General features: G+C 45.6%; 2 protein-coding genes across 3 annotated transcripts; both read right to left on the minus strand.

The window, feature by feature from the left end:
- Nucleotides 1-304: 304 nt before the first annotated feature.
- Nucleotides 305-2,540, minus strand: LOC127923591 (uncharacterized). Its single transcript, XM_052507596.1, has 4 exons — nt 2,536-2,540; nt 2,146-2,304; nt 648-1,197; nt 305-394 (listed from the first exon to the last, which is right to left on the minus strand). Exons 1-4 carry the CDS (start codon nt 2,538-2,540, stop codon nt 305-307), a joined length of 804 nt encoding a protein of 267 aa, XP_052363556.1.
- Nucleotides 2,541-4,284: 1,744 nt separating this feature from the next.
- LOC127923592 (tripartite motif-containing protein 16-like) lies at nt 4,285-10,285 on the minus strand. 2 transcript variants are annotated; one of them, XM_052507597.1, is made up of 6 exons: nt 9,643-10,285; nt 9,135-9,230; nt 6,745-6,978; nt 5,886-6,081; nt 5,705-5,764; nt 4,285-5,475 (listed from the first exon to the last, which is right to left on the minus strand). In XM_052507597.1, the coding sequence occupies exons 1-6, from the start codon at nt 10,237-10,239 to the stop codon at nt 4,949-4,951; spliced, it is 1,710 nt and encodes a 569-aa protein (XP_052363557.1). In that variant the 5' UTR covers nt 10,240-10,285; the 3' UTR covers nt 4,285-4,948. The 2 variants fall into 2 exon arrangements, with proteins under 2 accessions (XP_052363557.1, XP_052363558.1); XM_052507598.1 differs by having other exon boundaries at nt 5,886-6,045; nt 9,643-10,279.
- Between the last annotated feature and the right edge of the window lie 414 nt (nt 10,286-10,699).

The raw sequence follows: 10,699 nt of genomic DNA on the forward strand, positions 1-10,699 counted from the left end.
TGTGAGATCCAGTCGTGTTTCTTCCTGCTCTGTAAGGACCTGTGTCTCTGGGTGCTTCATGTGATGGTCTACAGTCTGGGTCTGGAGGCTGTAAGGACCTGTGTCTCTGAGTGCTTCATGTGATGGTCTACAGTCTGGGTCTGGAGGCTGTAAGGACCTGTGTCTCTGAGTGCTTCATGTGATGGTCTACAGTCTGGGTCTGGAGGCTGTAAGGACCTGTGTCTCTGGGTGCTTCATGTGATGGTCTACAGTCTGGGTCTGGAGGCTGTAAGGACCTGTGTCTCTGGGTTCTTCATGTGATGGTCTACAGTCTGGGTCTGGAGGCTGTAAGGACCCGTGTCTCTGAGTGCTTCATGTGATGGTCTACAGTCTGGGTCTGGAGGCTGAGGTCTTCCTGGGTGCACACAGACACATAGGGAGTGAGTACAGCTCTCTCTCTCCCTCTCTCTCCTCTGTGTGGGAAGTGTTGGATGAGAGCGAGAGGGAAAAGGATACAAGGTAGTGGTCGGAGACTTGGAGGGAGTTGCAATGGGGTTAGTGGAAGAACAGCATCTAGTAAAGATGAGGTTGAGCGTATTGCCTGCCTTGTGAGTAGGGGGAAGGTGAGAGGGTGAGGTCAAAGAGGAGAGGAGTGGAAAGAAGGAGGCAGAGAGGTATGAGTCAAAGGTGGACGTGGGGAGGTTAAAGTCGCCCAGAACTGTGAGAGGTGAGCCGTCCTCAGGAAAGGAGCTTATCAAGGCATCAAGCTCATTGATGAACTCTCCGAGGGAACCTGGAGGGCGATAAATGATAAGGATGTTAAGCTTGAAAGGGCTGGTAACTGTGACAGCATGGAATTCAAAGGAGGCGATAGACAGATGGGTAAGGGGAGAAAGAGAGAATGACCACTTGGGAGAGATGAGGATCCCGGTGCCACCACCCCGCTGACCAGAAGCTCTCGGGGTGTGCGAGAACACGTGGGCGGACGAGGAGAGAGCAGTAGGAGTAGCAGTGTTATCTGTGGTGATCCATGTTTCCGTCAGTGCCAAGAAGTCGAGGGACTGGAGGGAGGCATAGGCTGAGATGAACTCTGCCTTGTTGGCCGCAGATCGGCAGTTCCAGAGGCTACCGGAGACCTGGAACTCCACGTGGGTCGTGCGCGCTGGGACCACCAGATTATGGTGGCCGCGGCCACGCGGTGTGGAGCGTTTGTATGGTCTGTGCAGAGAGGAGAGAACAGGGATAGACAGACACATAGTTGACAGGCTACAGAAGAGGCTACGCTAATGCAAGGAGATTGGAATGACAAGTGGACTACACGTCTCGAATGTTCAGAAAGTTAAGCTTACGTAGCAAGAATCTTATTGACTAAAATGATTAAAATGATACAGTACTGCTGAAGTAGGCTAGCTGGCAGTGGCTGCGTTGTTGACACTACACTAATCAAGTCGTTCCGTTGAGTGTAATAGTTTCTACAGTGCAGCTATTCGGGGGCTAGCTGGCTAGCTAGCAGTGTTGATTACATTACGTTGCGTTAAAAGAACGACAATAGCTGGCTAGCTAACCTAGAAAATCGCTCTAGACTACACAATTATCTTTGATACAAGGACGGCTATGTAGCTAGCTATGTAGCTAGCTACGATCAAGCAAATCAAACCGTTGTGCTGTAATGAAATTAAATGAAAATGTGATACTACCTGTGGAGCGAAGTAGAATGCGACCGGGTTGTTGAGTGGGAAGTTAATTCGGTAGATGTTGGCTAGCTGTTAGCTAGCTAGCAGTGTCTCCTACGTTAAGGACGACAAATAGCTGGCTAGCTAACCTCGGTAAATTAAGATTATCACTCTAAGACTACACACTCTAAACTACACAATTATCTTGGATACGAAGACAGCAAAGACAACTATGTAGCTAGCTAACACTACACTAATCAAGTCGTTCAGTTGAGTGTAATAGTTTCTACGGTGTTGCTATACGGTGGACGTAGCTATGTGGCTAGCTGCTGGGCAGTAGACTACGTTAGGACGACGAAATACGATAATTACGCAATTATCTTTGATACAAAGACGGCTATGTAGCTAGCTAAGAAGAAATTGCTAAGATTAGACAAATCAAACCGTTGTACTATAATGAAATGTAATGAAAAGTAATGAAAAGTAATACTACCTGCGGACCGAAGTGCGGATGCGACCGCTCGCTCTCCCCTGTTCTCCCCTGTTATGTCCCTGAATATCTCCCCTCTGGTAGGCAACAGGAAGGGTTCCCTTTTTACATGCTTGTTTATCTCTGTTGGATCCATACACAGTCTGAGAGAGTCGTCTTCTTCTCCACCATTACTAGTGAGTGGACCCATTCAGTAGGCTCTGATACTTTTGTCTAGGATATCTAAGGCCCCGAGCCTCAGTATCTCTGCTTTTAACTGGTCTCTTAGTGATAATGAGACCTTTCTAGGTTCATGGATCACTGGTCTACAGTATCTCTGCTTTTAACTAGTCTCTTAGTAATAATGAGACCTTTCTAGGTTCATGGATCACTGGTCTATCTGGCTGTTCTAACTCCATGTTGTACCTGAATAGTATACAGTATATAGTGATGTACCTGAATAGTATACAGTATATAGTGCTGTACCTGAATAGTATACAGTATATAGTGTTGTTCCTGAATAGTATACAGTATATAGTGCTGTACCTGAACCTTAATAGTATATAGTACCTGAACCTGAATAGTATACAGTATATAGTGATGTATCTGAATAGTATACAGTATATAGTGCTGTACCTGAATAGTATACAGTATATAGTGATATACCTGAATAGTATACAGTATATAGTGATGTAGTATCAGACTGTCCCTCACCATTTCCTCCACTGTCCTCTCCTGCTGGTCAGTATATCATTCCTGTCCCTCACCATTTCCTCCACTGTCCTCTCCTGCTGGTCAGTATATCATTCCTGTCCCTCACCATTTCCTCCACTGTCCACTCCTGCTGGTCAGTATATTATTAGTTTAGGATTCAGACCTGCAGTCATCTTGATTTCAGACCACTTTGGAGAAGTGTTCCACAGGCAGTAAATCTAATGTAGAATAAATGGAACCTGGATCCATTTCATTCTATTAACATGGTTTATGTGTTATAGCAGTAATGGGGTTAAACTGATATTAAAATGACAACTCCATAGGTGGTACCAGGTCAGGGAGTTCATCTCTGCTCCCAGCATCCCTGGGACAGTACTGATCAACATAGCTGACCTGATGCAGAGGTGGACCAGTGATGTTTTCCTCTCAGTGGGGAGACTTGCCCTTCCATTTGACACACCTTTACCTGATGAGATCATACAAGACGTTACAGGCTGATTGCATGTGGAAACAGACTTGCGTTAAAATAATGTTGAATACTTAATAAGCATTGTTTGATTTTATTTGTTAGAGAACACTTTAGCAAAACATTTAGCAACATAATTATTTTAGTTCAGTTAGTTCCTTCGTGTTTCAGTTCATATTCTTCAGTTTGGTGCTTTGTGGATATGATTCATGTCTCCGTGGAAACATCAATGAAAATGCACTTTGATTTTTACTCCTCACTTTTTCTGCCCCCTGCTGGAGACTGGAGCACACTGCAGTCCCTTTCAGGTCCATAGGGTTTTACTGCCCCCTGCAGGAGACTGGAGCACACTGCAGTCCCTTTCATGTCCATAGGATTTTACTGCCCCCTGCTGGAGACTGGAGCACACTGCATTCCCTTTCAGGTCCATATGGTTTTACTGCCCCCTGCTGGAGACTGGAGCACACTGCAGTCTCTTTCAGGTCCAGATACTGTATGTAGAACCATAGTAAAGCCCAGTATGGACTATCAATACAAATACTGTATGTAGAACCATAGTAAAGACCAGTATGGACTATCAATACAAAGTGACCATTTAGAATGAGGCCCAGTTCAATGAGAGGAAGTCTTAACAGAACTGGGGGATGACAGACAGGAAGTGGGGGGTGGAGATCTAATATATTTTTGTGCCAAACACTAAAGCATGATATTGTAATAAATCTATGCCCTATTCCCTACGTAGAGCACTACTTTAGACCTGGTCAGAAGCACCGTAGTGCACTACGTAGGGAATAGGGAACCATTTGGAACAGAGACAGTAATTCCCCTGAACATCTTCCTCTTCCTCATCTGGTTTCTAGAACAGCCCTTCACTCCTCTCCTCCCTTTTCATTCTATTCTATCAGCCACACCACTAGCTCACCTCCACACAATACATTTACAAGTTAAAGACACACCTTGGAATAAATAACAAAGGAAAACTATTACTAGATGAAGTTGAGTGTTTATTATTTCCCATCACCATAAATCATATTTAATCACTGAACAGTAGCAGACCTAACTTCATCTGTTCCTGACTCTGGATAGTGGATTAAAAAGACCATCAATCTCCAATGATATTAAAGTACTATTCTGAACATTACTGATATACTGAGTGGCAAGTCAAGATATCTGCTGGTTTTATTGTTTGGTCAACAGCACCACCTGCTGGACAGGTTTAATGTTGCTGGACTGAGCAGTATGGGAGGATGAAAGATGACACATTTAGGGCCGGTTTCCTGGACATCTACATTGAACATACTGTTTAGTCCAGGACTAGGATTAATCTGTGTCTGGGAAACCAGACCATATAGTTGAGTAGAAAGTAAGTGATACCAGCTTGTAGTGGGCTGACTAGTCCTGAATTGTCCTTTAGTTCCTGGACCATTTTCCATGCAGCTCCAGGTGACAGAGAACACATCAATTAGGACCGAGCCAACAAGCTGATCAATGATACTGGGGAGAATTACATAGAGACAGAGAACCAACTGAGAAAACATATCAATGGTTCTGAATGACAACCAATATACATCAACACCAGACATCATGATTCATGGAAATGTACAAGATTAAAACATTGTATTCAATTTTAATTAATAACAAATCAGTTTACAGTTTAACCAGCTCAGCAGTACCATTATAATCATAGAGACCAAACCCAGGATAGAGGGGCTGAGTGAATGTGGTCTGGACTCTGTGAAGGAGGGTCATTGTGTCAGAGACACTGTAGAAGGACAGAGTACCTGCCTTGTGATCCAGGTACACTCCTACTCTGGAGGACTGAGGGCCTGATACTTTAGTCACAACATTATTGTTTCTGAAACAATATTCACCACTATTGTAATATAAACTCCAGGACTTGTTATTGTTTCCAAATACACCATCTGTCCCTCTCTCTGTTCTGCTGATGTCTTTATATGAGACTGCTATAACAATAACATCACCAGTCCTCTTCACCTCCCAGTAACAGCGTCTAGACAGACCCTCTCTACACAGAACCTGCCTGTAGTTGGTGAATCTGTCTGGATGGTCAGGATATGGTTGGACTTGGCGTGTGTAGGTCACCTTTCTGTTCCCTTCAGACAGAGAGAGGTGTGTGTGTGCTGTGTTTGGGTCCAGTGTGAGCTGACAGGAATCTGGGAGAAGAGCAGAGACCAATGAGGGAGTCAGAACAATAAGTTAAGTCAGATACTGTATCTACCCTGTCTTTGATTAGAGCACAGGAGAGATCAAATCAGAGAAATATGAGGAGTCAGATAGATACCCAGTCTTTGATTAGATCTACTATTACTATATATTTCTAGAGGGTTGTTAGGAGTGTCAGTAAAAAGAGACTGTTAGTTACTTCACAATAAAGAGACTCACATTGTAACAACTGTTCTCTGGTCTTGGGCTCTGGAGGCAGTACAACACCCACTATATTCACTACAGACACACAAACACATTGACAGAGAGAGGGAATGTTATCATCAGACCATATTCCACATGTATATGACTAGGAACTTTCAATGGTCTAAAGTTGATGTTCTTATTGTTTTCAACACACCTGTAGTGGAGATCTTGGCCCATTCTCCTTTAAGGAAGTCTTCTAGTTTCTCTCTCAGTTCAGACACAGTCTTACTCACATCTCCAAAGTACTGAAGAGGACGGACAACGATGCTGGGTAAGTCTGAAGATACACTGATGCTGGAGAGAGACTGATACCTCTGGAGAGAGAGAGAGAGAGAGAGAGACTGATACCTCTGGAGAGAGAGAGAGAGAGAGAGAGAGAGAGAGAGAGAGAGAGAGAGACTGACAGAGAGAGAGAGAGAGGAGAGACTGATAACTCTGGAGAGAGAGAGAGAGACTGATAACTCTGGAAAGAGAGAGAGAGACTGATAACTGAGAGAGAGAGAGACTGATACCTCTGGAGAGAGAGAGGAGGGACAGAGAGAGAGAGAGGAGGGACAGAGAGAGAGAGGAGGGACAGAGAGAGAGAGAGGGACAGAGAGAGAGACGGACAGAGAGAGAGGGGGACGGACAGAGAGAGAGAGAGGGACAGACAGACAGAGAGAAGGTGGGGCGGACAGAGAGAGAGAGGGACGGACAGAGAGAGGGGCGGAAAGAGAGGGGGACGGATAGAGAGATGGACGGACGGAGAGAGAGAGAGAGGGACGGACAAAGAGAGGGACGGACAGAGAGAGAGACGGACGGACAGAGAGAGACGGACGGACAGAGAGACGGACAGAGAGAGAGACGGACGGACAGACAGAGAGATGGACAGACAGACAGAGAGAGGGAATGACGGACAGACAGAGAGACAAGGAAAGAGGGACAGAGAGAGAGACAGGGCAACATAATGATTGAGATGAATAGTTTCACATGAAGTTAATTTCATATCACATGTAACAAGACAGTTTAGTTACCTGGAGGAAATGGATGTGATCCTCTGTGTGTGAGAGCTGCTCCAGCTCAGTGCTTCTCTTCCTCAGCTCAGCTATCTCCTGCTTCAGTTGCTCCAGGAGTCCTTCAGCTTGACTCACTTGAGCCTTCTCTTGGGCTCTGATCAGCTCCTTCACCTCAGAGCTCCTTCTCTCAATGGAGCGGATCAGCTCAGTAAAGATCTGATCACTGTCCTCCACTGCTGACTGTGCAGAGCACTGGAGAGAGAGAGAGAGAGACAGAGAGAGACAGAGAGAGAGACAGAGAGAGAGAGAGAGAGAGAGAGAGAGAGACAGAGAGACAGAGAGAGAGAGAGAGAGAGAGAGACAGAGAGAGAGAGAGAGAGACAGAGAGAGACAGAGACAGAGACAGAGACAGAGACAGAGACAGAGAGAGAGAGAGAGAGAGACAGAGAGACACAGAGAGACAGAGAGAGAGAGAGAGGGAGAGAGAGAGAGAGAGAGAGAGACAGAGAGACAGAGAGAGACAGTAGGTTCAGTGGTCTCTCTACAGAACACCTCTTGGTCCCTCACTCTCCTCCCTCCTGGACAGTCAGACCTCTGCCACTCTCCTCCCCCCTGCTCTCCAGGTCCACTCTCCTCCCTCCTGGACAGACAGGTACAGAACACCTCTTGGTCCTGCTCTACTCTCCTCCCTCCTGGACAGACAGGTACAGAACACCTCTTGGTCCTGCTCTACTCTCCTCCCTCCTGGACAGACAGGTACAGAACACCTCTTGGTCCTGCTCTACTCTCCTCCCTCCTGGACAGACAGGTACAGAACACCTCTTGGTCCTGCTCTACTCTCCTCCCTCCTGGACAGACAGGTACAGAACACCTCTTGGTCCTGCTCTACTCTCCTCCCTCCTGGACAGACAGGTACAGAACACCTCTTGGTCCTCCTCTACTCTCCTCCCTCCTGGACAGACAGGTACAGAACACCTCTTGGTCCTGCTCTACTCTCCTCCCTCCTGGACAGACAGGTACAGAACACCTCTTGGTCCTGCTCTACTCTCCTCCCTCCTGGACAGACAGGTACAGAACACCTCTTGGTCCTCCTCTACTCTCCTCCCTCCTGGACAGACAGGTACAGAACACCTCTTGGTCCTGCTCTACTCTCCTCCCTCCTGGACAGACAGGTACAGAACACCTCTTGGTCCTGCTCTACTCTCCTCCCTCCTGGACAGACCACTTGCATATCTTTGATTGATAGTTTCCTGGTATCCTGGACAGACAGGTACAAAACTGTCCCTTCTCTCCCTCCTGTTTGGTGCTCACTCTCATGTTTGACAAAGGATAAACTAAGTCCTTTTTCCATCAACATAATCAAACGTCTGTTACACTGTAACTCTACAGGCAGCCTCACATAAAACCTATTGGTTAACAAAGCTTTGATTATGACCAAAGTCTATAGTAGTGAAAACCTCTCTCTCTATTGTCCCTCCTACCACATATTCACATCACTGCCTCGACATGAATGTGTCCTGTCAGAGCCGTTTCCTGTCCGTTAACTGTTAACAGGCTCGAGCCACAGCTTAACCAATGAGCTACAAGGAGGACTGACAGTCACGAGCGGTGCAGCAGCCTCTGCAGCAGCAGCCTCCCCCGGGTCCTAGTGCCCGCCCGGTAAGACGGTTAAGATGCGATGGAACGGTTGACGGAGAGAAAATAAATCACAGAGAAAATATATTGACTGATATATTGAATTGTTTAGGGAAGCTTTAGCTTTGGCTTTAATAAATTCAGAAAATACTTGAAAACCAAAAGGGAAAAGAATAGTAGCCCTCCTCAGGAACCACAAAACCCTCACAGACCAACTTCTTCTTCTATGATATAATGGTGGTCCACAAACCAACGTTAAAGGTGCATGGCGCCACCTACTGTGCTGGAGTGTGTTCAATCACGGTTTACACCTCTAAATCCTCCTACCTAACTCAGAACTTCTGAGAAAATAAAAGAGTCCTACTAACTTCTAATAGACCCTCCCCCATCCCCCAAATCCCTTCCAAGTGTAATGTTTACTGTTCATTTCTGATTGTATATTTCACTTTTGTTTATTGTCTATTTGACTATTTTGCTTTGGCAATGTAAACATATATTTCCATGCCAATAAAGCCCTATGAATTTAATTCAATTGAGAGAGAGACAGTTCCATTTTAATGTATAGGGGACATGAGTCAGTCATGGTTACTCATGGTTATGTGATGAGGCAGCCCAGTTGGTTACATGAACCAGTCTATTCTCTGAAAGGGGTCCAGACAGCCTGTTCCCAACAGTGGGGTCAGTGGGATTGGATAGGGGCCCCCTCTCTCTCTCTCTCTCTGATTGGAGGAGAGAAGTGAAATGGTGTGTCTCCTCTGGTCAACAATACTCACCTTGAAAGACTTCACAGTCTGTTGGAGCTCCTTCAGCCTCTTTTCTCTCTCCTGGAATCTCTGCTGGACCTTCTGCTGACTCATCCCCAGCTGCCTCTGTGGAGAATCACTCTTCAATGAGCTATCAAGCTTTATTAGTCCAGTAGATCAATAGTATGGTAATTTGACATAGGACCCATAGAGAGGAAGGTCTACAATCCTGAGGAAGTCCCTTTACAATATTATATTATGTTGCTATGTGAATGATTATAGTTTTTATGGTAGGCCTACGTGTATCAAGGGGTTGAGACTGAACTTTGGACTCATAAAAGGCCATTCAGAATGATAATAGTGTTTGACGTTAGAAAATGGTGATACATTTGTAACAAACTCAATATACTCAAGGTTTGTGTTCATATGTGTGGATCCATTTCATTTGAATGATCTCATTTTCAAACAGATTTAGTTCCTACTGTATCTTTAATTCTTTGTTTATCAGACAGCCACCAACAAGTTGTTCTGGTCTTACCTGTTTCTCAGTCCTCTCTGCTGCAGCTGACACTGTATCATGGCCTTTATGTTCATCCATTGTACACAGCAGACAGATACACTGCTGATCGGTACGACAGTAAACCTCCAGCGGTTTGTCATGATGAGAGCAGATCTTCTCCTGTAGTTGTGCGGTGGCTTTGACCAGCTTGTGCTTCTTCAAAGCAGGAAATTCATAGTGAGGTTGGAGGTGAGTCTCACAGTAAGAGGCCAGACACACCAGACAGGACATGAGGGCTTTCTGCTTTCTGGTCCCAGTGCAGAAATCACACACCACATCTCCAGGTCCAGCATAGCACAGAGCAGGAGGGGGAGCAGCCTGGAGTCCTGTCTTCCTCAGTTTCTCCACCATCTCAGCCAACATGTTATTTTTCCTCAGATTAGGCCTTGGAGTGAAGGTCTCTCTGCACTGAGGACAGCTATAGACCCCTTTCAGAACATCCTGATCCCAGTAGCCCTCAATACAGATTCTACAGTAACTGTGTCCACAGGGGATGGTGACCGGCTCCTTCAGTAGATCCAAACAGACAGAACAACAGAACTGGTCCTGGTCCAGCAGAACTCTCTGCTGAGCCATGTGGATGGTTGTTCACTCTCACACAGACAGATGACAGAGATACTCAGATAGGTTTCATTTCCTCAGAAAATAGTTTGTGCGAGGGGGAGCGACTTCCTGATTCTGCCAGAGGGGAGGGGTTAGAGGGAGGGAGGGGTTGGAGGAGAGAACGAGAGAAGGAGGAGTGCAGAGAGGTAGAAGTCTACTGAATACTGTATGTATTGACTGATCATTGAGAATGAGGTAATATTTTACATTACAGTGTGGTTATTACTGACAGGTCTAGGGTCAGGGTTAGGAGGTACTATATTCAGCAGTTCTTAACCCTAGACATATCTAGGACTAAAAAGAGAAGAAGTTTTAAAGTCAGAGTTCTCTGTGTCTCTTCTTAGTCATACAGATCCCCCACATCTTATAGGTGGACGGGGTTATGAACATATACAATACATTATTTCTGAAACCAGATGAAATTAAACTGTCT

The sequence above is a fragment of the Oncorhynchus keta genome, unplaced genomic scaffold (assembly GCF_023373465.1).
Source record: "Oncorhynchus keta strain PuntledgeMale-10-30-2019 unplaced genomic scaffold, Oket_V2 Un_contig_3013_pilon_pilon, whole genome shotgun sequence".
NCBI lineage: Eukaryota > Metazoa > Chordata > Actinopteri > Salmoniformes > Salmonidae > Oncorhynchus > Oncorhynchus keta.